This window comes from Camelus ferus, chromosome 32, assembly GCF_009834535.1.
Source record: "Camelus ferus isolate YT-003-E chromosome 32, BCGSAC_Cfer_1.0, whole genome shotgun sequence".
NCBI lineage: Eukaryota > Metazoa > Chordata > Mammalia > Artiodactyla > Camelidae > Camelus > Camelus ferus.
This window is the reverse complement of record NC_045727.1, coordinates 3,172,453-3,199,119: the sequence shown is the minus strand read 5'-3', so window position 1 is coordinate 3,199,119 and position 26,667 is coordinate 3,172,453. Positions and strand designations below refer to the sequence as shown.

The following is a 26,667-nucleotide window of genomic DNA, read 5'->3' as shown; positions in this document are numbered from 1 at the left end:
TATATGGCTGACCTAATAGTTGATCTAAGGGTACAAGTGAGAATGCTAGTAACCAATATTTTCCCAAGTAAATAGCTAAAGTAAGCTGAGGATCAGATGCAAACCACTTAATAATACTGAAATGCTTCTTTGTCTTCTTAAAATATGTTAAAAGAAGTTTCTTTCTATACTTTCATACCCTGATGGGTCCCATCTCTTTTTGCGATACCTCCTAGAATTACCAATAACCTCCATACTAATAAGTCTCTCTGATTACCAAGAAAGAAGCTTTCTAGCAAAAATTAAGAATAGAACACATTTAGAACAAAGAGATGCAAAGCCATTAACCAAGTTTGTATATCCTGCACAGGGTAGAAACAATTTTCTTCATTAAAATGTGTTGTTTGTTTTTTGCAGGAAAGCTAAAAAGAAACAACCCAAGACAGATATGCTAGAGTTTTCAAATCTACAGGAAAGACATTTTGAAAAGTATACTGAAACTGAAAGGACGTAAAGGGTGGCAACTGAATTTAGCATCTTTCTTTAATGAAAAAATCAAAGAAATCTTCAACTACCTTGTCCAAATGAAGCAGAGATTAGAGGCACTTCGAACTCTTGAATTTTACTTGAAATCTTGTGCTTTTTAGCACATGACAACACCTGTATCCTATGACAACACCTATATCCTATGACAACTTTTTATATGTAAAATAATAGTCCCCAAGACCTAAGTACTATATTAGATTTTTTGGTGAAAATAAGTAACAATCTTTACATTTAATACAATACTATAGCATGAATACTTACTCAAAAAAGAATAAAATTTGACGCTATATAAATTTTAAATAAATAGCAGTGATTTGTGCACCGAGTTTTATTTGCTTTTAAATAATACAAATAGAACAAATATGTTTTGTGAAATATTAAATTTGCTTGAATTTTACAGAAGAAAAAGAAACTGAAGTGAAACTGTAGGAATTGCTGAACTTCAGATAAATGTTTCTTCAAAACAAGAGATATTAGTTCCTAAAAGATTCCTCTAAAGTTAAAAAAAGATTAAGAAAAACATTAAGCCATTGGGTTATTACATTTCAAAAAACCCTACATGTTTCTTAATGGACATATGTTTACATTTACAGATAGTAAACCCCTGTCTCCTGTCTCATAAAACTCAGGAGACACCAGTGATATCTAAACTAAGCAAAATAATAAGAGCCTCTTTTTTATATTAAAAAACTTTTAAAACCTAAATCTACTTTAACATTATTTTCCAAGAAAACTTAATACAGAATGGCTAATCTGAAAACAAGATGCTGTACAAATCACTTTCAAGAAAAGAAATACACTGTGGGGTTACGGTTATAGCTAGTAGTATCAACTAAAACCCCAAACGATGACACATGAACTCAGAGTATCAGCCGATCCTCTCCTCCCTCCTGAATTACCTGACCAATGGAAGTTTGGCTTTGTTGTTTCAGAAAGCACTGTTTCTTACATTCCATCAATTGTTCAAAATCACGCCACATTTTCGCTTGTTTCATATTTGGACCATGACTTTCTCGTACAGCTTTTTGTTTTTCCCGGAGTTTCTACCATAAAAAAAAAATCAAGAATAATTAAATCTCATTTATAGGGCTTTACTTCTATTGTTCTAATCAGAAGAATATGGTGTGCTTTGTACATTTGATGAATAATGGTTAGCTGAATCAGGTTCTCCTATGATATATAAAAACTAGGATGATAAACGTTAATTAAACTTATGATAGATGTAAGGCAACCTAAAGTTAAAAAGACAAGAAAAAAATAAAAGAAAGAAAGTGGGAAAAGTAAAGGGAATCAGGAAAGTGGAGCAGTATCATACTGTATAAAAAAATGCAGACTTTGGAAGTTAGAAGACTTGAGTTCTAACATTGGTTTTTTCACTACCTATAAGGAAGACAATTTCCCTGGACCTCAGTTTTCTCAATTGTCAGTTATGGCCAATAATAGGGGATAAAAAAAGCTGATTTTGTGCTCAATGGAGAAAATGTAGACTGAAAGTTATTGTTTTATCCCAATATACTTAACTTTATGTTTACTCATTCATGAGCTATATGTATACATTATGATAAAAATTCTAGGTTAAAAGTATTAAATAATATTTGTTGAATGAAGGTTGAATGAGTAAAGTCAATTCTATATTCTTGTTTTTTGTAAGCGATGACTCAAATTGCAGTTTAGCCAACATATTCATTCAACACATTTGTTTTTGTTTTTGACTTTTGACCCTTACACCCATTTCTAAAGAAATTTTGCTTTATATATAATTTTTTCCATATGATAACCAATATGGAAGTACTTGATAAACTATCATGTGTTATACATGTTGTTATCATTATTAAAGATTATATTCTCTGTAAAGCACAGGGAAATATATACAAGATCTTGTGGTAGCTCACAGTGAAAAAAAAATGTGACAATGAATATATGTATGTTCATGTATAGCTGAAAAATTGTGCTCTACACTGGAATTTCACAGAACATTGTAAAATGACTATAACTCAATAAAAAATGTTTAAAAAAAAGATTATATTCTTTCCTGAATCAATCTTTAGTATGCTCTAAGGGTATGCTCTTTGTTCAAATAAACTGTAAGCAAATATTCCTCAGGGAGAAGGTCTAGTGATTTTCTAAAAAGGCTCAAATCCTTATCATAATTGTTTTTGTTCCTAGTAGCCTATACAGTTTCATCTGCCAAAACTGTTCTACTTGCTGACCCTAAAATTCTAAACAGGGATAAGAAAATCATCAGTAAATTGCAAAACTATACTTTGGTTGTAAATTATGGCCAATTGAGGAAGGATGACTGAAAAAGGGGGTGGTACAAAGTCAGAGGCAATGGGAGGAAAAAAGAAGGGAGGAAAGAAGAGAAAAACAGAGATGATAGTGCACACATGAGGAAACAGTGTGAAAGACAGACACACACTGACACAGAACGTGAGAAATCACCAAGGAGGGCAGAAAAACAAGCAAAGACACAGAAACATATTACACAGGAACATCCCCATCTTTTCCTCTTTTAGTACATACAGCTGGTCTAATAGTCATTTTAAGAGCACAAGTGAGAAGGCTGGTTGTTACCCAAAATGAGAGGCTAAACTAAGCTGAGGCCAGATTCAAACCACTTACTGAAGAGCCCTCCTCACCTATAGTTAATGAAAGCAAAGTTAATAGCAGATAGCAATAGAAAACAAAACAGAATTAAGAAAATATAATTTAAATATAACCAGGAAATTTTTGAAACAATACCTGGTATGAAAATACATCTATTTAAGTCTATGTTACAAATAAAGTATTTTACAACAAATATTTTTATCCTCATAAACTAAAACAAAAGTAGTAAGTCAGATCAAGAGTTTTGAGAGTATTGAGCATGATTTTAAGACTAAGGTACTACTTAAACTGTAAGTTTTCTTGTATTATTGGAATAATTTCCTTGTCAAAAGTTCTAACAACTTATAAAAGTTATTTAAAGAATCAAAGACAGGATGTGAGCACTGTCTGTGTCAGAAATATTAAATTTAATTTGCTTCATAACCACGTGTGTTTGGAACCTTTAACTTTATGAATACAACTGCCTTTAGAACATAATTTATTTTTAATGTTACTGTCACTTAATACAGATTTATTCTGTGGAGAGCTGCAATGTACAAAAATTACTTGTCACAGATTTCATTGTGCTTTAAAGGAGAAGGTGGTTTGGGAAAGGAAAAGTTACAACTCTCAGTACAATATTCCATAGCACTTGGTAAGGCAGGTTCTAGTATGTCAGTGTGAACTGTAGCCCTATACCTTGGTCTAATTTCAGAAACTCAGTTGGCCTAAGGAGGCCTGTGGATGCCCAGTCCTTGCTGATTTGGAAGGCTTAGGCTATCATCTCTTTGAAAGCCTAGGTCTGTTCTGTGTTTGCCTTGAAAATTTACATCTACTCTAAGGAGTGAGAGGATCAAGAAGCTTTGTTTCTTTTCTTTTCTTTTTTTTGTTTAGGGGGAGGTAATTTTATTTATTTATTTATTTATTTATAGAAGCATTATTTCTTAAATGATATGTCCTGACAACTGGAGAAGCAGCTAATCAATGGCTCATTTTGCTGAAGTATGCTTGATATCAGACTACCATTACTGCTTTCTCCAAAGATCCTGCAATAAAACACTAAACGGGAAGAGGAAAGAATAGTATTTAATCAGATTTAGCAATTAAGTTTGGACCTCTGAAAGGATTCAAGATTTGATAAATATTTCTCTACACAGAGCATCCATTCATATACTTTTCAAAGTAAATGAAATAGAGGCATGTTTTCATGTGAAAAAGTGTATTACATACGAAATATCTGTATGAAAGTCAATTATTGACAATCATACTAAATCCTAAAACCTCAAAAATCTCTAGTTAAAATACTATACAAATGAATGCACAACTTGATTCAAATACATCCTTTTAAATATGAAAATTATTTTTTTCCTTTTGAGTATGGCATGTCATCCCATAAATGGAATAAGGTGTACAGAAGTCAAAATTTCTCTCTAAAATGGAGGAATCAGCTTTAATGTTTCTTTTCATTTTTTACTTATTTGCATTAATATGATGGATATTTATTCACAATTCATACAAAAAGAACAGATGAACACTTTTTATAGATATGGCTGATTCCAGGTTTGGAATAGGGAATGAACAGAATGAGCCTGGAACATTTGTCATTCCAGAAAATAAAGAAGTCATCAAAGTCTAGCAGTATTGTTTCAAAAAGATTCAAGAGCTGACTTCAAGAGGCTTCCACTGGCAAAAGATAGGCAAATGTGAGCATGGATAGGAATAATAATCACAACAGACTGAAATATATCAAACATGTTAAATCTAGACATCATAAAGATACTTTTGAAAGATGATAAAAATCCAACCCATCATTTTGCAAACCAGTAATAAACAAATCAAGCAGTTATTCTGCCTTTCCTATATGAACTGTAATTTAGTGTAATTTAATTAATCTCACCCAATAAATGAAGGAACAACATAATTAGAATATGACTGCTTGCAAACTCTAATGAATTAATGGATTAAGAAAGTGATTTTCAAAGGCTGCCTACATTACACAAAGAGAGCCTCCTGATAGAAATACATACTACTACATGCGAAGTATGCTTCCCCAATATCGAATCATATTTAAGCAAGCCTCTAGATCTAACTACCAATTCACAGGACATACTGAGGACAGAAAAACATGCTAACTGGCAGCACACAGCACAGTGAGGCCATCAACAAAGTCCAGAACGTTGGAAAATGACAAATGACCAGTTTTTTTCTTCCAACAAATAAATTGCAAAGAAAAATGATGGAGGAAAAGGAACTTAAGAGCTATGTCAAATAATAGCAATGTATAGACTCTTAGTAGGATCCTGATTTGTACAAATAAACCATTAAGGAATTATGAGACAACTGATGAAGTCTGAACATTGACTGGGTATTGGGTATTATGAAATTACTGTTAAATTATTTTTGGCATGTTAATGGTATTGTGGTTCTGTTAAAAAAGATGGGTTATGATACATACTGAAATATGACCAGATAAAATAATAAAGTCTCTGAGACTTACCTAAAAATGGGCAAATTTGGGGGTTAAAATGGGTGGGACCACAGAGAAAACAAGTCTGGCCACAAATTTAATTACTGAAGTTGGGTGATGGTTACGTGTGAGTTCTTTACATTATTTCCTGTATTTTTTTATATAGACTTGAAATTTTCCATAATAAAAGATTTTAATTTTTGTAGTTTTTTGAAAAGTTTTTTTTCAAAAAGATTTTTTAAAAGCCTATTTAGCAATTACTCCATTCTTTTCTATACTATTTATTATTCTGAAGTCCACATTTAGAATATTACTTACAGGTTGAATGGGAGCTAATTCAGCTTTTATACAGAAGCAGATACATGTATGTCTTTAATAACAATTCAAAAAAAATGTAAATTTTTTAAGGTAAAAAAATAATTTTACCATCATCAATTTACTGAGTCAGACAACAGCTAAACTGTACAATACATTAAGACTGAAACAAAGCCATATTTTTCATTTGTACTTTCAGAATGGACAAGCTTTTATATATAGGTATATGTATATACCTATATATAACCATTTCCAGGTTTCAGACTCAAGAATATTTGAACATTGAAATAAGACACCCATACATAACCAGTATTTTAAAAGAAAAAATGCAGCTAACAATTCCTAACTATGATGCTACAAACTTGACACTCCTATTAGAAAAACTAGTAAGAAACTTCAATTTTCAATAGGGAAACTAAATAAGAAACAGATAAAATGGTGGACAGAGAAGCACAGTTAGCATTCATTATGAAACATGGACTTAAAATCATTGAAGATGGTCTTAGAACTCACGTAGGTAATTAGCTTTAAATATCTAATCTACTTATTTCAGTTTAACCAGGAAGAAATGAACTCCAAAGCAGTAAAGGGGTTTGTCCAGAACCACAAACTTAGGACTGAAGCCAGTCTACTTGATGGCAGGTCCTGGCAGTTGTTGATAGATATAGGTCTTTAAAAAAAAAGGATGACAGAGCTGGTGTCTTTAAAATGACTGTCAAAATGTGTTGTTTTATAACTAGAAAAATCAATTAGTTGGTCACTTTAGTCCTGATGGTCAAGGTCCTTACTGTATACCACTTCTACTAGGAGTGGCTCAGAGAACTAAGAAAATAAGACTCAATTATACACTCCTATTTTCAGGAGGTCTCATATAAGACTGTCAGGAAGCTGACTATCTTAAGTGAAGTCTTTTTGATAATTTGTATTAAATGAATCAATGTTTATAAAGGACTTAGACCAACCCCTGGCTCACAGTAAGAGCTTTGTGTTTATTACATAAAATAAATGAATGAGTTTATACTTATAAACAGATACCTAAGAATAATCTGAAGCTTGTAGTTCATTACACATGGCACTTTTTGTTAATGCATGAACTCTTTGTTACTTAAAACTAGTTTTTTTGCCCCCAAAATTCATATGCCTTCACTTTTATAAAACTAAATTCCTAAGGAGGAGTCTTCATCTTTGAAAGGGAGTAAGAAGGTTTCAATTTCCCCTTGAAAACTGTACTATAACCTTTTAAAAAAAATGACAATGGCATTACCATGTCCTGAAAGCCGGAATTAGACACATTAAAAAAAAAAATTCTTACCTTTCCAAGGTTTTCCTGTTCAGCAATATTTTTGGTATACTGTTCCCTAGGAAGGTAACATAATGATTTAGTTTAAATTTACTTCAGTTGATTTGATCATACAGCTAAATTATAAATTAGCATGTCTATCTAAATATATTAGACAGTATAAAGCACTGCAGTCATTATCAATCACTCCCTTTCCCCATCTTTAGTTGGTTCATCTAATAAATAGTAATACAGGGGAAAATAAGGCAAAATATTATATAAGAAATTAGGTTAAGAGAATTAAAATGTTAACTACTATTTGTGGTTAATTTACACTTAAAACAATGGCAACCCACTTGCTTAAATTACACTGTGTTTTTGAAGAGGTTTACAGAAGGGAGAAAGGATACACATTTTAAATAAATGTTAAGTAGCATCTAACTCTTCAATACAACTTCTAGGAAACTCATCCTATAGAAAAACCCCATAACTTAAAAAACAAAGACTATTTATTTCACCATTGCTTATAACAATAAAAATCTGCAACCAACTAAATGTGGATAGATAGGGAAATGTTTAAATAAATTTGGCACATCGATTGAAAGGAATAATATAGAGCTGTAAAAAAAAATGATGTAGATCTATAAATACTCACTAGATAAATTATTAAGAAAAAACTGTATACATAGTTTAATTTTATTTATGTATACACAAATATATATGTATGGACACATTAGCAAGAGCATGGGAAAAGAATATGGGGTAATACACACCAAAATACATTTAATAATGTCTATTAAAATATTAGACATTTATGAAGCATGGCAATGTAGACAACATTCAATTTTTGTGTGCGATACTTGATAATGATTACTTTTTGTTTTTACTTCTTTTGTAAGCTAAAAAATTGCAAATTTTGAAGATAAAAATACAAATAATAAAGTACCTTTTTTAAACAAAAGCATAATTATATTTTAATACTACATAATACAAAAAGTGAGATTTAAAGAGTTAAGGACAAAGATTGAAGGATGAGGACAAAGGGACCAACAACAAGATAAGGGAAATTTTAGACCTCAAAATTGGATGGAAAAAGACTATGTTTCTGCGTCAAGCTACACAGTAATACATAAGAAGAAATTAAACAAGACAAAGTTGGAAATCTAAGAAATAATAAGCCAGAAGAGAAATTCTAGCAGCCTAAGTGAAGGAAGATTCACTTTTATGCAAAAAGGTAGGTAAGCATGATTCGAAAAGAGAGAAAGGTGATCAAAAGTACCTGAAGTCCTTATAGAGTTGAAATGAAGGCAGAATTTGTGCACAGGAATAAGGGTTGAAGGGAATGAACACAATTTTGATGAATCTTCACTTTGCCCTTAAAATTTATGACACACTAACTCAAAACGGTTTGCCTTTCTAGCTCTCCAGGGAAACACAGCTAGGAGATGTAAATGACGTACTGGTCAAGAAGAATGTATAGTTATAATTCATAGAGCTTTAAATAATTCATTTATTACCCTAGGCCTAGAAATATCCAAATTGTTTTAGAAGTTTCATTTATATTTTATCAAGAAATCAACAAGCGCATGCTCTTTTCCTATAATACTCATAAGTAATTTTAATTTACTCAACCAGTTTATTCAAGAAATAATTACAGAGCACCTGTTATGTATCAAGCATGCCCTGGGGTTTCAAGAAGAAAACAGAACAGACAGGGTACTTGCTCTCCAGGAATTCATACTAAATCATTTCCAAAATACTGCTGCATACATTTTATTTAACTTGAGCCTCTGTGGTATATATTGTCCTCCTTATTTTATAGAGATAGATCTGCCCAAGGTCACAAAACTAGTAATGGGAAAAACAGCTTAGAAACAAAATTTTATCAGTTTCTCTCTTGTACTTTGACATAAAACATGCTGCTTCTTTAAATAAAACTAAAATCTGCAGATGATCTTTCAAAACCGAGCTAATTTCTTAGACTTCTGGCCTTACCAGAAAGTATCATAATAGTAGAAAATGAAATAACTATAAAAATATTCTGTCTATAATAGTAATAATATTTTAAACATGAATCAATGAGTCTAGAGTATAATTAATTCCTCTTTATTCAGAATATTCTTATCATGTACTATTTTAGTCAGGGCACAATATTTTTCTGATTTTCTCAGTTTTGGAAAACTGAGGAATGATAAAGGTTTACAATGACTTTTGAAATGATGAAGAGGAATATCTAGCTAGAAAACTGATCAGAAAACCAGTAGTTCAGGAGCAATATTTCCTTCTTTACTATTTATATTGATAACTTTGGAAGAAATGAAACAATTTCTAAAACTTTTATTTTTCAAGAACAAAATTAACTTCTCATGTTTGCGAACTATTAGCATTGACTATATAGATTTAATGAGCAAAGTTTACATTCAATGAAAGAATCTGAATAAGTACATTCAGTATGTTTAATATGTTAGAGTATTAGAAAAAATATATACACCAGAAACTGACACAACATTGTAAACTGACATACTTCAACAAAAAAAAGAAAAACTAATATTCTATTAACAGGATATTTTCAAGTCTGGCTTGCATCATATTAAAAAATTCAGATTTGCAAAACATTCTTATTTCTTAGATTCCTTTTTGTAATTTTAATGTATATACCACTAAAAATCTCAACTGCAATCTAGAATAAATGCATCTTATGCTTCATTTGAATTTTTACTGAATGGTAAAAGTAAAATATTTGTATTACGATAAGGGGCAAAGAAAACTTATCTTGTGCAATGGCTGCATTTTATCAAAGCTACCAATTCAACTATAAATTTATTTTTTAAGGCAGCATTTGATTTATTACAGTATGCTACAAGCTAGGATTACAAAAAGAAAAAAATCACTGTATAAGAACTAGTGGTATTTATACACCCATCTTTGTTTTAAAGGCTGGCACACTGCAATCACACAGTTTCTATCTAAAATGCAGTTGCTCACACTGCACAATGAGGAGGCAGATGACCAGAGTCCACGCCACGTGGGACGTTAAAAATAGACCAATCTTAGGGTTTATAAAAAAGCAACTATAAAAATATATGTATTCCTGAGGAGAGGGTAATGGAAATTAATTGCTTAATGGTTATAAGAGTTTCTGTTTATGGTGATGAAAAGTTTTGGTACTATATAGGCAGTGATAGTAGCATAATATTGTGAATGTAATCAACGCAACTGAATTGTACATTTAAAAATGGTTAAAATGGCAAATTTTATGTTATATATCTTTTGCCACAATAAAAAAGTAAGCAAGCAAGCAAGACAAATTATATGCCTTCCTACTTAAGTCAGAAGGCTGGACTCTCCAGATGTTTAACAAAATTTAATCCCATATAATATCTTAGTATCTGCCTATTTAAGTACTCCAAATTTGTATAATTCAATCTTATTTATAAAACTTCTATAGGTGTGAACATTAAGTAACTCAGTATAAAAACAACAAAATTACTTGCCTAATTGCCTTTCTTTTTTCTTGTTGATCAGCAGAGACATACGCCTTCATTTCGTCGGTGGCACGACGAAGCTGTACTTCTAGGTTCTAAGTGGAAAGACTAAATTTGAGGTTAAGTCCTTGACGCAGAAAAATCTCAGGAAAGTTTTTGATCCACTTGTTTTGTCTTACCTTAATCATACAATTCGTATAATGGTATCTACTTTCTTCTTGAAGACATTCTTCACGAAGTCCTCTGACTTCCTAAAATATACAATTTTAAATGGGTAATATTGAAAGAATAATCAGATGCAGAAAGGATGACTAAATGTACAACAAAAGAAATACCATGAGAGTCATTGCCCCTTTTGTGACTGAAACTATGTAATAAATAATAGACTAGGTTGCAATGTTTTCTAGAGACCACTCATATCACTCTAAAACTTACAAGTTCAGTTATTTAGTAAGTACCTACTGTGTGCCCAGCTCTGTGCTAGGTGCTGGGGACAGAGGAGTGCACAAGACAGGCTTCTGCTCTCACTCAAGTAGAGAAAACAGACATAAACAAGGAAACATGTAGTGAAGGTAGTTTCAGAAGAGGGTAAGTGCTACGAAGTAAATTCTGCAGTAAAATGTGATAGGGTGACTAAATGGGCAGCGTCAGACAGGTGATCAGAGATGACCTCTAGGAGGAGGTGACAACTTTTAAGCAAAGACCTGAAAGGTGAGGAGAGGTCATGGCAAAGAGCTGGGGGTAGAGTATCCCACAGAGAGAACACACGCAAAAGCCCTGAGGTGAAAACAAGTGCGGCCTGTCTGAAGTCTAAGCAGCAGCCAGTGTGGCTGCGGCTCCGTGGACGAGGAGCAGAGAACATGGACATGACGTTGGTGAAGGAGGCAGTGCCTTGTAGACCGCAGTTTTGAAGTTAGGTTTTAAGTGCAATGGGAAGCCAATGGAGGGTGGCCTAAGTTCTATGAAGGTTTCTTTGGCTGCTCTTTGGAGAATAAACCTTAGGCAGGCAAGTGTGGAAGGGGAGAGCAGTTGGTGGGTTACTGTGGGAGACTAGGAAAGACACGAAAGGGGCCTGGACTTTGGCAGTAGGGGTACAGATGGAGAATTGAGTGTGTGTGCAGCAAATTTGAAGAAATAAAGATGTATGGGGCTTAGGAGACAGACTCAGGGCATGAGGGTGAAGATTTGGGAATCTTTTGACATTGGTATAGTGAAAATATACATCCACAGGCAGTTTTTGCTAAGCTGTTAAAATAAAAACTGTCTTCTTACCTGTTCTAATTTGGACCGATTGCTTTCGAGGCCTGCTGCACAGCTATCATACTGGGATTTCTTTTCATCACACTCTTGGGTTAGTTCCTAGTATGAAAAGGTAAGTGATTGAATAAGTGAAAAACAAAGGCCTACAATGTGGCTCTGAAACAGTACATGCCCTTGTCAGTCTTGTAACTTAACTCTAAGCTTCTTGGCATACTTACGAGTTATTTATACAACAATCAGACATTTGAGAATTATGATAGATGAAGGTGCTGATAAAAACAGTAGCTGCCATGTATTGAGCTGTGTGCCAGGCTCTATGTTAGCAGCTGGGGATACAAAAGTGAACAAAACAGCCAAAAACACTTCCCCTCAAGTAATGCTCAGACAAGTAAACAGGCTGAGTGCTAAGATCGGCAAATGCACTGTGTTACAGGAGCACATGGGACTCTCACTGGCCCTAACCCAGGCTTGGGGATCAGTGAGGACATCTTCCTGGGGAAACTGATATCTAAGTTGAGGTAGGAAGGATTAGTAAAAACAGTTAGAGAGAAGGAACAAGATCAGGAGAACGTTCAGAAAAAAAGGAACAGTCTTGGAAGCCAGAGAGGACAATCTAGGACACATGAGTAGTTTATTATACTGAGGCACGTCTGGGAAGTGTGAGAAGAGGCTGAAGTCTTCGGCGGAGGCCTGATCAGAATTTTGTAAACCATGTTAGGCTATTTGAGTTTTACCCCTGACAGTAACTAAATTTCACAACAACCCCTTAAGGTAGGTATTAATATCCCCACGTTGTGCTTGGAGAAAGTTCAGGGAGGACAAGTATCTTGCAAAAGACTACACTGCTAGAAAGAGGTGCCTTTGAGTAGTTTCAAACTTTCTCTTCATGTAATATTTTGAATCAGATAATCCAAAAATCTTCTGCCACCAACACCTAGAAATGCTAAAAGTACCTACGAATGCTTGATAAGGTAGAGCAAACATCCTTCCAAATCCAGAGCTAAGTGAACTCTCCAGGAAGCTAAGAGGAATTACCTGGGCTAGAAGCCAAGGATGACAGCCCATGGCTACCCATGGTGAAGGGAACTGGGGGCGGTCAGTCTTGGTCACAGAATGATTATAATGTCCAGGCAAGGCAAAAGCCTTAGGCTTGTGTGGAGTGGGAAGTTAGAACTAAGAACCTCCTAGTAAAACTGTTTTTCAACCTAGAAACCCGTGAGTAAAGGGCTAACCCCAGGCCTGGACTGATTCAGGCCAGCCTACGAATGACACTGGTTTCACACAGCACAGTTTCCATGGGAATGAGAGAGTTAACATACATGGGTAATGTTTTGTGTGCTTCCGTTGCTATGTGGGACTGTATCTTGTTTGCAGAGACTAGCACAGTATAAAAGATTTGTGGGAAGAAGGAGCTGTGGTTTTTATGTCTCAAACTGACCTACAGACTTCTAAGGCTCTTGTGAGTGACAGTCACATACACCCCAAGTGGGAGAAGGGCAAGAGAGGCTGTGTACTGGGGTAGCTGCTGGGCCTGTCAGTAAGATGAAGATACCATAGAAGATGAAAGCCTTTTCTTTTGTCTGTGAGGCTGATGGTCAAACTGATCAGTAAATGCAGCTGTGTTGCTTCAGAGGTGGATGGAAAAAAGGGGGCCTAGCCTCAGGCAGATTTGGGGTTTGAATTTACCCTACCTACATGGTCTAAGAACTCTCAAGCTGAGAGCGGAGAGCAAAATAAGCTCCAAGCTTGTGATGCTCCTAAAACACCTGGCAGAACAACTGTAGAACTACTCGGGAGGGATACCCTCTCCATCCTGGCTGCTAGGATTCAAGAGACAAAGCCCACGAAAGATAAGCTCACAATCCAAAAGCATAAACATACAGGAAACCATCACTATGAGTGAGAATCAGAAGATATAAAACACAGTAGGGGTATACCTCCAGGAACTCTGAATACTAAAAATAAGACTATCAAATAAGTATGCTTAAAATAATTAAAGTTATAAAGGAGAAAATAGAAAATGGAGCTGAAGAAATTATCCAAAATTCATCACAGAAAGACAAAAAGGGGCTAAACAACAGGGAACAGAATAAAATAAGTCTAATATATAGCTCATAGGAGTTTCTGGAGAACAGACTAGAAAGACCAGGGGAGAGAATATTTGAAGATACGTAGAATTTTTCCAGAATTAATGGAAGCCAAAATGCACAGATTCCAGTAGAGCAAATAAAACTAAATCTATACTTAGGTCATGGTAGTGATACTGGACAACATCAAAGACAAAGATAAAAATATTAAAACCATCTAGGGATTCAGTGCAATTCCTATCAAAACACCAGTCATACTTTTCACAGAACTAGAACAAACAATTTTAAAATTTGTATGGAAACATAAAAGACCCTGAATAGAAAACAACCCTGACACCTTATTGCCATTAAGCCTTTAAACTAAAAAAATTGTAAAGCATCTATTTAGCAGATTTGGCTTTGTTATGGTATGAATATTAATAGAAAGTCCATATGTTTCAAGTTCTGTAAAATATGAAGAAAAGTGCTCTTAGCATTCTGTGTAAAACTGTATTGTTAAATATATGTTGCAATCAAGAAAAAAGAAAGAAAGAGAAAAAGAGAAAACAACCCTGAGAAAGTAGAACAGAGCTGGCGCTATCATGCTCCCCGACTTCAGACTATACTACAGCACCAGAGTATTCAAAACAGTATGACAGTGATCACTTCAGCAGCACATAAACTAAAACTGGAACGATACAGAGAAGATTAGCACGGCCCTTGCATAAGGATGACATGCAAATTCATGAAGCATTCCATTTTTTTCACATACTAACTGCTATATATAAAATACACAAACAACAGGGTCCTACTGTATAGCACAGGGAGCTACCTTCAATACCTTGTAATAGCCTACAATGAAAAAAGAATATGAAATGGAATATACACACACATATGCATAACTGAATCACTATGCTGTACACCAGAAATAAACACAACATTGTAAACCAACTACATTTCAATTAAAAAAAAGGAAAAAAAAAAAAAAAACCCAAAACAGTAGGATACCAGCACAGAAAGACATACAGATCAATGGAACAGAATAGAGAGCTCAGAAATAAACCAATGTACTTATGGTCAATTAATCTACAACAAACGAAGCAAGAACGTACAATGGAGAAAAGACAGTCTCTTCACTAAGTGGTGCTGGGAAAACTCGATAGCTACATGTGAAAGAATGAAAGTAGAACATTTTCTCACACCATATACAAAAATAAACTCGAAGTGAATAAAAGACCTAAATGTAAGACTGGAAACCATAAAACTCCTAGAAGAAAACATAGGTGGATTTTACATAAATCATAGCTATATTTTTTTTGGATCAGTCTCCTAAGGTAAAGAAAACAAAAGCAAAAAACAAACAAATGAGATCTAATTAAAGTTAAAAGCTTTTACACAGCAAAGGAAACCATCAACAAAATGAAAGACAACCTACCGAATGGGAGAAAATATTTACAAGTGACGAGACCAGTAAGGGTTAATATCTGAAATATATAAACGGCTCATACAACTCAACAAATAACATGATTAAAAAATGGGCAGAAGACCTGAATAAACATTCTTCCAAAGAATACGTACAGATGGTCAACAGGCTCATAAAAAGATGCTCAACATCATTAATCATCAGATAAATGCAAATCAAAACCACAGTGAGATATCACCTCACGCCTATCAGAATGGCTATCATCAAAAAAGACCACAAATGGGGGGAAGGTATAGCTCAGTGGTAGAGAGCATGCCCAGCATGCACGAGGTCCTGGGTTCAATCCCCAGTACCTCCATTTGAAATAAATAAATAATTACCTCCACTCCCCCCCACTAAAAAATTACTTAAAAAAAAAAAAGGCCACAAATAACAAATCTCGGCAAGGATGTGGAGAAAAGGGAACCCTTGTATACTGTTGGTGGGAATGTAAATTAGTGCAGCCACTGTGGAAAACAGTGTGGAGGTTCCTCAAAAATCAAAAATAGAACTACTATATGATCTAGCAATTCCACTCCTGAACATGTATCCAAAGAAAATGGAAATGTTAATTTAAAAAGATCTATGAGGGGGGAGGGTATAGCTCAAGCAGTAGAGTGCATGCTTAGCATGCATGAGGTCCTGGGTTCAATCCCCAGTACCTCCTCTAAAAATAAATAAACAAATAAACCTAATTACCTCCCCCCACCAAAAAAATAAAATAAAATAAAAATTAAAGAAGAAAATACATTAAAAAAGACATATGCACTGTAATGTTCATAGCAGTGTTATTTACAATAGTCAAGATATGGAAGCAACCTAAGTGTCCATCAACAGATGAATAAAGAAGATGTGGTGTACATAGACAATGGAATACTACTCAGCCATAAAAAAGAACAAAATTTTGCCATTTACAACAATATGGATGGACTTGGAGGGCATTATACTTAGTGAAATAAGTCAGAGAAAGACAAATACTGTATGGTATCACTTATTTGTGGAATATAAATAATAAAACAAACTAGTGAACATAACAAAAAAAAATTAAAATCAATGATAGAGAACACATTACCTAAAAAGAAATGAGAATAAAACTGATAGCAGATCCTTCAATACAAGAGAAACCGGAAAGCAATGAAAAATTTTTTTTTCAGATCAAACCACTATTTAAGAAGAAGACAAAGATGGTTTACTTATAGTAATGATTCTTTATTGAGAGAACTACTAAAGGAAAACAAGAAAATCTGATTTCAGGAAGAAGGAAACTGAATCCAGAGGAAGGAATAGAGAAGCAATGGTGAGAACTGCTAAATATGTGGGTAAATTTAAACAGGAAATAACTGCATGAAGTAGTAATTACAACAGTAATGACCACCATGTCAACCACTTTTAGAGATGAAGAAATAAAATGGAAATAAAATGCCAGAGGATTTCAGCACATGTGTAAGGCAGGAGAGGTCCCTGTGTCATTAAATAGATGCTGATTAACTTTAGGCAGGAAAAGTATGTTAAACATTTAAGACTAAATACAGAACAGAAGAAGACAGAAAAGTTAATACAGTGAAAAAAGAAGATTTAAAAGAAAACAGGAGGGTAGGAATGAGGAAAAAAAAGAGAAGGCACAGTAAATGGGATGTACAAAATAGAACTAAATTTCAGTGAAGCAATAATAAGAGTAAATGAAAACGAACTAAACTCACCAATTAAAAGCCAGATTCTCAAACTGTATGTAAGAAACTATACCCACACAAAACCCAATGGTATGCTGTTTATGAGAGAAATACAGGGCAAAAATAAGGACAGAGAAAGCTGAAAGTAAACAAATGAAAAGATATCCCAAGCAATACTAATCACAAGAAAGCTGGTACACTTACATTAATAGCAAACAAAATAAGATTCCTAGACAAAAGCATTGCCAGAAATAGAGAGCCATAAAATAATGATTAAAATGAATAATTTACCAGGAAGTGTTTTTTTTAAAAAGCCAAGTATCTTTTAAAATTGTGGTAAAATACACATAGTATAAAATTTACCATTCTAACCAGTTTTAGGGCTACAGTTCAGTGTTATTAAGAAAGTTCACATTATTGTGCAACCAATCTCCAGAACCCTTTTCATCTTGCAAAACTGAAACTCTACACCCATTAAACCACAACTCCTCATTCACCAGGAAGTTTTGAACAACACTTTTAAGAAGCATGATCTGATGAACACATGGAGAATCCAGTACTCAACAAATGGAAAATACATTCTTTTCAGATCAAGTCACTAAAAAATTTATGTTGGCCTCAGATCTCTCCGTGGCCACACTTAACTCTAGAAGACTGTGGAGCTACACTTAAAAAATCCTCAAGGAAAGAAAGTATGATGTAAAGATTTTATGTTCAATCAAGTGGTTGTGGAAATATTTAAGGCAAAAAACTCTAGAATATGCAAGAACTCATCAGAAAATATTGTTCTTGTAAGCTTTTTTTAAGGACTCTACTAGAAAACAAATGAGGTAAGATAAAAAGTAGGAAAATGGCCAATGAGAGGATTGGTAACCGAGCACAGAATCTAACAAGTACAGGTGTAACACCAAAGACAAAGGTGGGAACTAGGATAATAGAATGGAATGTAAATGCTGCCTGCCCTGACAGTGTAGACACGATGCCATAACATTTGCAGGGAGACGAAGAGGAAAAGAAGGTGGAAGGCAGCATAAATAAGCTGGCTTCCTCAATTTTCAGTTCCTGGGGATGGGTGAGGGAATGTCAAACGATATAATTTAAAGCTGATAAATCAAGTCATAGTAGAAGCAGATTACAAGCATAAAGGCAAACAGTAAGAAAGGCAATACAAGCAACCAAAACCAGGTGCTAAAGGAGAGGGAGGGGAGGGAGATGTTAGAGCAAATGCACCAATTTCATCACTCTGCTCACAGTGCGGATTGACAGATAACCATCTACAGAAATGGGTGATTAGTGGTGGTGTTACAGATATAGCCAGTAGAGCAAAACCGCAAGCCAGAAAATACGAGAGCGACAGACAGACCCACAAAAACACACACACCATAGCAAGGGGAAAGGGTGAGAACAGGGGATTTTTTTTTTTAAGAGGTTTTAAAATCGGAAGCAAAACTTAAAATGCAGTAAGACCAAATATGTCTGCATATCAAGAAATCTAAATTGGCTAAATTTATCTATTAAAATAAACCTTTCAGATTATATCACATAACAAAACCCACTTCAAGACCTATTCAGAGACACACCTAAAGCAAGGTAATTTTTTAAAAGTTGAAAGCAAAAGATGGGCAAAAGTATAGCAGGCAAGTCAAAGAAAAGGAAGCGAACATTAGTATCAGTCAGAGTTGAATTCTGCCCCCGCCCCCGAGAAAGCCTCTGTCTTTCTTAGATAGTAGAATAAAGGTATGGAGACCAAACTTCAGGTAGCCAGTAACTAATTATCCATTCATTAGTTTTCAAAACATTTCTGGAAAACACACAAGGAACTATTAACAATTATTCCTTCTGGGGAGTGTGCTGGGGGTGGGGTGCAGAGAGAGAAACAATTTCTACTCTTTTCCTTAAACAATTCTTTACAGTTTGAATTCTTTTTTTTTTTACAGTTTGAATTCTTGCCAAGAGCATGGTTTTACTTTTGTAAGAGAAAGCAATCAATAAGAAGTATTTCAGTGAAATCAATAATTATCAGACTGTATACTCTAAAATGAGTATTTTAGCTTCTTCCATACATTAGCAATTATATGTATTATGCCAGTTAATTAATATAATTTATGGAACTGCTTCTAAGAAAACAAACATGAAGCTTTTCAAGATGCTACCCTGATTCTAGATAATTTTAAAAGATTTAGATAAATATAAGTTATACATCTTGAGTTGTGATGCTCCAATTTTCAAACAGTTATGAATATTCAGATTTAGAACAAAATGCAAGTACAAAAGAAAGGAAACGTACTAACATTTCACTATAAAATTCCCTAGATATTTGAGAGCTGCCCATTAAAGCAAGAAGTATAAAGTATTTTTAGGTACTTCTGCCTAAATGGTAATACATGATGATAATACGTCTATGTAGTTTCAAGAGTTAAATATACTGAAGTTAAAAATAAATACTATTCAAAGTAGAGAACAATTAAGAATTTCAGTTAATATTTGGAAACAGCTTAAAGTCAATGAAGCGGCTAACCTTTTTCTTTTCAGTATACTTTTCATTACAAAAGATTTCTGGGTAAAAATAGAACTATACAGATAGGATACACGAAACCGGCATATGGAGATAAAACAAAATGAGCATCAGGGACTCACCAACTGCATTGAATTCAAACATAAAAAACAAACCGTTAATGCAAATATGGGCAAGTTCTGTATTCTTCTTCTAGATTTTTTAAATTGCAGTAAAATGTACATAAAATAAAAATTATCACTTAAACCATTTTTAAGTGTACAGTTCAGTGACATTAAGTACATTCACACTTCTGTGCAACCATTACCATCATCCATTTCCAGAATTCTTTTCATCTTCTAAAACTGAAACTCAGTACCCATTAAACACCAACTTTCCATTTTCCCCCCTCCCCTACTCTGGCAACCAACACTGCTTTCTGTCTCTATGAAATTGACTATTCTAGGTACCTCCCATGAGTGGAGTCATATAGTATTTGTCTTTAGCAGTTGACTTTTCAACATGGCAAAAGACAGAGATGAAAACGCTTAGATGACTTACGTGCCCCTTTGACTTGATAAATATGTTAGGAGCTGGAGAGCTGTATTATTTTGGAAAGGTGGTGAGACAGCTATATTTCTTTTTTTTTTTTGCATTTTATGTTGAGACAGCTATATTTCTTTGTAATGGGAGAGGTAGGAAATATCTGACATATGGAGAAATCTAGTTAAATCATATAAAACTGAATTTCAGGTATTTGTTATAATATTGTAATAAATGACTATAGAATTTAAGAATTTATGGTTTTACAAACATATACAATTTGGTTGAAAGCACTAGTATATCTTTTAAAACTATTTTTAATAATTATAATTATAAATACCTTTTTAAAAAAGTTCTTATGCATTAGTCATTGTTGTTGCAAAGTGCCTTATATGTGTTATTTCACTAAATTTGAATATTCATAACTATTTGAAAATTGGAGTATCACAACTCAAGGGACAAGTTTACAGGTGAGGAAACTGAAGTTGACAGAGATGAAGTCACTTACCCAAGGGTATCTGGAGTCTGCCTGATTCTGCAGCCCGTGTCCTTAAATCAGCCTATTCAGGTTGCCTCTCTGTAACTAGCACAATTGGTACCACTTGCCTTTCACTATACTTCTACCTGAGCATTTTGGTTCAGGGAAGCTTCAGGAATCTAAACAGGAGTTTGTGGATAATGACAATGAATATGATAGTAATAACATTTATTAAGTGCTTTCTATGTGCCAGGCACTATTACATTACTCATTCAGGCCTCATAACCACACAGTTATTCAGGGAGTCTCTTTAGGCAAATGAGTAAATAAAGACACAGAGAGGTAAATGCACTTGCCCAAGGTTACACAGCTGGTAAATGGCAGAGCCAAGTTCTTCTTACTAATCCACACCAATAACATGACTCAGTGAGTTACTTTATACTGGCTTCTCACTGTTCCTGCCACCAGCCATGTTTTTTTCCTGTTTCTTCTCTCCATCTTGTAGTTTCTCCTCACTCATATTTGTAACCTTACCTTGCTTATGGCTCCTCATTGTTTATACCTCACACTATGGCCTTTCTCTCTACATTCTTTGGGTTGAAGTTTTCACTATAACTGCCCTATTTTCTAATTCAAATTCCTGGTGCAGCTCCTTTTTTTTTTTGAGGCTGTTTTTCATGTCAGACTACCTCAGAGATCACCACCTCTCCTCAGGTCAATCAAGTCAAGGATTCGTCTTTAGTTTAACTGGCTATGCTTGTGAGTAAGGGTTGGAAGAAAGGGTGATATGGTGTGGCTACCTAGAGAATTTTCCCTCTGGAGAGGCTGTGGGGATACTGGATACTTTATTTAACATCTTTGGTACACCACCCATTATCCTAGTACTAACAGACGAACAGTATTCATGTTTGTGTTCTACCCTTATCCTTTTATATATACTTTTCACATGGTTGCAATGGTAGTATAAATTACATTCAGTTACTTTAAGGTTTTATTCAGTCAATGTATTTCCCTTACTTGCTACAGTCTTTATAATTCTTCTTTTCAATAAGCAGAAGTAGCATCCAGTGCCTTTCGGTAGTCTAAGTCGGGGGTAACGAGGTCCCAAACTAGTGTTGGTGGAAGAAATGCACAAGAAGGAATAGATCTGAGTGATGCACAGAAGAGCTAACTGTGGACAAGGGAACAAAAGCCAGTAAAAATAATTTTGAGGTCTGAAACCACTAACGATGCAGGTTAAAGATAAGGAAGAGCTAGTTTTGGTGGCAGTAGTGGGCGACGAAGAGGGGAAATGGTGAATTTCTGATAGACACATCAAAGTTAATACCCAACAAGAGTTCCGGAGACGATACTGGAGCTCAAGATGAAATGTGTAATCATCTGCCTAAATATGTCATTTGATCACAGCCCAGGAGAAGATGCCGTCACCAAAAACTCTGTGGAATAGGACTAGGTGAAGTCCGAGGAGACTTCAGGAAAGACCCTGGTTTTGGTTCAAGCCTATAGGATGCAAATGAAATTACTTTGTGTACTTAATTAGAGTTTACTTTTGGAATTAAAAAATTGCTATGTCCCTTTTAAGATCCTTACCCTAATATCTACCAGAATTGTGTCTGGTTTATAGATCCAAGTTTAGAACAATGTAGGTGTCCAATACTATTTGTTGAATTAATTAACAGAACATTTAGAAAAGTATTTTAAAAATCAAGTATATGTATAAGTGGCAAGAATGTTCTAGAGCTGGAAGCAGACCTCTATGGAATTAAATAAATAATAATTATCGAGCCCTTGCAATGTGTTAATAATGCTTTCTCATTCATACATTTAATATTCACAACAAGCATAAAACAGATATTTTCAAATGGTCCTTAGATGAGGAAATTGAGGCCTAGAGAGTGTTGAATAACTTGTTTACGATGATGTAAGTGATGGCACATGGACTCAAACTGCCATCTACATGAGTTTAAACCCTTTTTTTCCTGCTGTATGTCATTCCGCACCACACTTGTTAATTCTTTTGAAATATATTGCTAATTTATTAGTTTAGTGGAAAAAAGCCATTTAGTATATGAAACTAAACTGTGCCATCTGTCAGTTTAGGGCCAATTAGGGCATATGTTGCACAGATTAAGGATGAGCTTTGTAACATGCCATGATTGGAAACCTGCTCCACATAGACTATAGTTCTGATCCTTGCATTTCCATGACAGTGCATTTCCTTTAATGTTCTAAATATCCTTTCAATAAAACTCCCCAGTTTAAGAACAATAGGCATACCTTAAAGATATCTTGGGTTTTGTCCCAAACCACTGCAAAAAAGCAAATATTGCAATAAAACAAGTCCAATGAATTTTTTGGTAAAAAGTTATGTTTACACTATACTGTAATCTATTCAGTGGCAATAGCATTATGCCTAAAAACATACATACCTTAACTTTAAAATACTTCTTTGCTAAAAAATGCTAACCATCATCTGAGTCTTTAGCAAGTCATAATCTTTTTGCAATAGTAACATCAAAGATCACTGACCAGATTACCATAACAAATATGATAATAATGAAAAGTTTGAAATACTGTGAGAATTACCAAAATGTGACACAGAGACACAAAGTGAGCAAACACTGTTGGAAAAATGGCACCAAAAGACATTTATTTGCTCGATGCCGGGTTGCCACAAACTTAAAATTTGTAAAAACGGTGGTATCTGCAAAGTGCAATAAAGCAAAGCTATATCTGTATTTACAAACAGATTTATTAGCTTACTATTTGGGAGAAATTTTATCATCACTAGAAATACATATAATTGTTCCCCTTTGTCTGCAAGTTCCTTACTCAAGAAAAGCATTAAGAAAATCAAATAATTAGAACATGCCCATGAAAACAATTCTTGATATCCTCAATCTGAAAACCTTGCTCAAAAAAGATCTCCTTTTTGAACTTGTTGTATCTTGACAATCATTTCATTTCCTTATTTCCTTCATCTCCTTCCCTTTTCCTAATCAGTTAAGTAAATAATTCTGATTATATTTTTTCTATACTATTCTTAAGTTGGGTTATCTTTTGTTTTTCTTAATTTCTTCCTGTGTTGTTCCATCTCACCTATTACAGTTCAAACTCCAGAGGACAGGGACTTGTCTCTTCCATTTCTTTTGTTATGGCAATAGTGTGTAATGAAATAAGCAGATTTGAAATAAGATGATATAGATGCTACAGTCAAACCCCAACTCTCTCACTTCCTACCTGTCCATCTGAATAAGTCACTAAACCTGTTTCTTACTCCATGGCATTTTCTATAAAAAGGAAATAACGTCTATCTGATTTCAAAGTCCATGTGATTTTTCACTCCGCTTCTCTGACTCTGACGGATGGCATTCATGAAGTGTTTTACAGTTCCATCCTCAGGCACATGCAGTACATACAGCTCACATTCAAACCTAAAATTACTACACGGAGAATGATAAAATAACAGCTGTTAAAGGCAGTGGGGAAGGCCACCAGATCTGGATTGTGGAGGGCAATTACCTTCTTACAGTCTATTTTTAAAGTAATGCCGAGAATTAGCTTACATATGACAATATTTCATCACATTATCATAAGCTATCACTGTCTGCCCCCAACTCTGCTCCCCAGCAAAGCAAGTTCATTAATCTAACATCAACTTGTCACCACTCGTTGGCAGACTCTGAGCTTTTACCTGGCCACAGAAGAATGTGACTTCATATTTATAGCTCTGACATGAGTATGATTTAGAGCAAAAATCTTATTTGGTTGCACCTGTGATTTCAGCTTAAATTCCTTCTCTTTCCCTCCTCCCCCCACATCATTTATGACAAAACAAATGCCGTAAATTAAACAAAAACCTTTGTAGGTCATGTTATTACTCTCTTTTGCAGAATTATACGAAATAATATTTTTTCAATAAATTACCCAAGTAAAATATTCAGGATTCTAACTAATACATCTGAACAAGATGGAATATTAAAAGTATCAAAAAAGCAAATTCTCTTACTTGACATTTCTGACGCAATTGTCGTAGCTCTTTTATAACTGGAGCTAGAGCTGACTTCTTTTCAGACACCAGAGAATTTAGTTTTTTAACCTGTCATTTAAACAAAAGACATGACAGCTAAAAAAAGAATTCAAAAGAATAAAAATACTACATGCATTAAGATATTTATTGAAGTGTATATATAAGAGTGAAAAAAACTATAAATTACTTCAGTGCCAAACAATGGGGAAGTCATTTAGTAAATCTTGATTCCTCAATAAGACGGAATATCATTTAGCTATTCAAAATATCAGTTTTTAAGACTGAAAACCATTATGGGAAGATATTTATAACCTAATACTGAATGACTAAAACAAATTACAAAGTTGCCCATATACAACTTTGTATTATGTAAAAAAGTAAATAATGAGTGTAGGTTATGTAAAACACACATAAACATGGATGAAGTGATATTCAAAATACTTACAAATGGCGTAACTAATAACCAAGCAGAATGGGCACAAGCCACAAAGATGAACAGGGTCTTGGAGGCCTCTGCGGTGCTAAATGTTAATCTTTTTAGGAGTTAGAATGTGGTGAGATCGGGCATTCTGGGACCAGTGAGGACAAGACAGGGGAGGTGGGTACTCTGAGAGTTTGGGGCAGCAGCTGTTTACCAATAAGGAATGAAAGATTTCAACATTTTAATGCCTGATGAAGCTATATCTGTGTATTCTGGTTGCACAGTAGTCCTGAATATAGAAAGATATGAAGGACACACACAAAAATGAAATAATTTTACTATTTGAAGTGGTACAATTTGGGAAAACTTATTTTTATCTTAAATATTCCTTTAATGTTATGTAACTTTTACACACGTCAAAAAACCACAAAGTGCATAAACTATCAAATTGAACAACCTCATTAGAATGGAAAAATTTGAAAGAGAGTGATAAAGACAGATGAAAGAATAAAAACAATGTGCAGAAATGAAAGTTTGAATGTTTCACTGAAAACAGAACAAACACAAAAATATCTGCTTTACAGCTACACAATAAAGACAAGAAGAACAAGAAAACCATGGTATCACCATTTCTGACATGTCATCCAGTGTCCGTCCTTTCATTTCATCAACTTCACTCTTCAGTGCAGATACTCTTTCCAGTTCTTCTTGGGTGTAACTATATCCGGATACACCCTTTTTCTCCTCAATAGTTTGCTAAAAGTAAAGAATAAATGCAAGTATCAAAGTGAGGTCCATAAAATGAATGTCAAAACCTTGATGATTCCATAAAAACTATACAAATTTAATACACAGTAATAAAGTTGTAAATAAAACAAAATAGTTTAGAATACTAAAGAACAATCTTCACTGACTTCAACAATAATTACATATCTTCATATGTAATAAACTTACACTAAATTTTACTATGGTATCTTCAGTTGCATAGGAAGTATTTACAATTCTTAGGCTTTAGAATAATGCTATGTATTTGGCACAGAATCTAAAACATTGGATACATTCAATAAATAACTGGTGAATAAATGAATTTTCAAGTGATCAATTATATGTGTTTTCTCACTCATCCAATTTTTTATTATATACCTTAATGTGCCAAGCACCATTCTAGTCACCAGATATACTGCAGTGAATAAAACAGGAAAAAAAAAATCCTCTCCCTCAAAGAGCTAACTTCTAGTGGGAGTAAATGAGCAAAAGGTAAACAAGCAAAATACATCCCGTTTAAGGGAAGAGTGGGGTTGGAATCTTAAATAACAGGGTGATTAGAGAAGGTCTTCCTGAGAAGATGGCGTCTGGGTAAAGTCCTGTAGGAAGTGAGAAAGCAAGCCAGAAAGACACCCAGGGGATCAGCAAGTGCAAGAGAAATAAGGCAGGTGCATACCCAGCCTTTTGAAGAAAGAGCTAGATGGGCAGAGCTTAAAGCAGAGTGAGAATGAAGTGGAGGAGGGAGCGGGGGAGCATATAGGACTCAGCTGGTTTGCTGAAACAGTCTCAGTTTATGTCTGTTGTCCTTTGCATTCTCAAAA

General features: G+C 34.3%; 1 protein-coding gene and 1 non-coding gene across 12 annotated transcripts in view; one reads left to right on the top strand and one right to left on the bottom strand.

The window, feature by feature from the left end:
- Window positions 1–814: 814 nt before the first annotated feature.
- Window positions 815–26,667, bottom strand: part of IFT81 (intraflagellar transport 81) — a 158,286-nt gene continuing 132,433 nt past the window's right edge. For 8 of the 11 annotated variants that reach the window (XM_032472222.1, XM_032472215.1, XM_032472220.1 and 5 more), the window contains 7 exons: window positions 25,709–25,837; window positions 24,640–24,729; window positions 11,930–12,016; window positions 10,837–10,908; window positions 10,667–10,752; window positions 7,206–7,251; window positions 815–1,568 (listed from right to left, as the gene is read on the bottom strand). In XM_032472222.1, coding sequence (XP_032328113.1) covers window positions 1,386–1,568; window positions 7,206–7,251; window positions 10,667–10,752; window positions 10,837–10,908; window positions 11,930–12,016; window positions 24,640–24,729; window positions 25,709–25,837 — 693 coding nt within the window. In that variant the 3' untranslated portion in view covers window positions 815–1,385. Of the gene's footprint in view, window positions 1,569–7,205; window positions 7,252–10,666; window positions 10,753–10,836; window positions 10,909–11,929; window positions 12,017–22,907; window positions 22,940–24,639; window positions 24,730–25,708; window positions 25,838–26,667 lie in introns of those variants that run through there. The other 3 variants (XM_032472217.1, XM_032472223.1, XR_004316785.1) reach the window with 2 other exon arrangements.
- Window positions 14,642–14,748, top strand: LOC116661050. Its single transcript, XR_004316813.1, has one exon. It is a non-coding gene; the product is annotated as a U6 spliceosomal RNA (small nuclear RNA).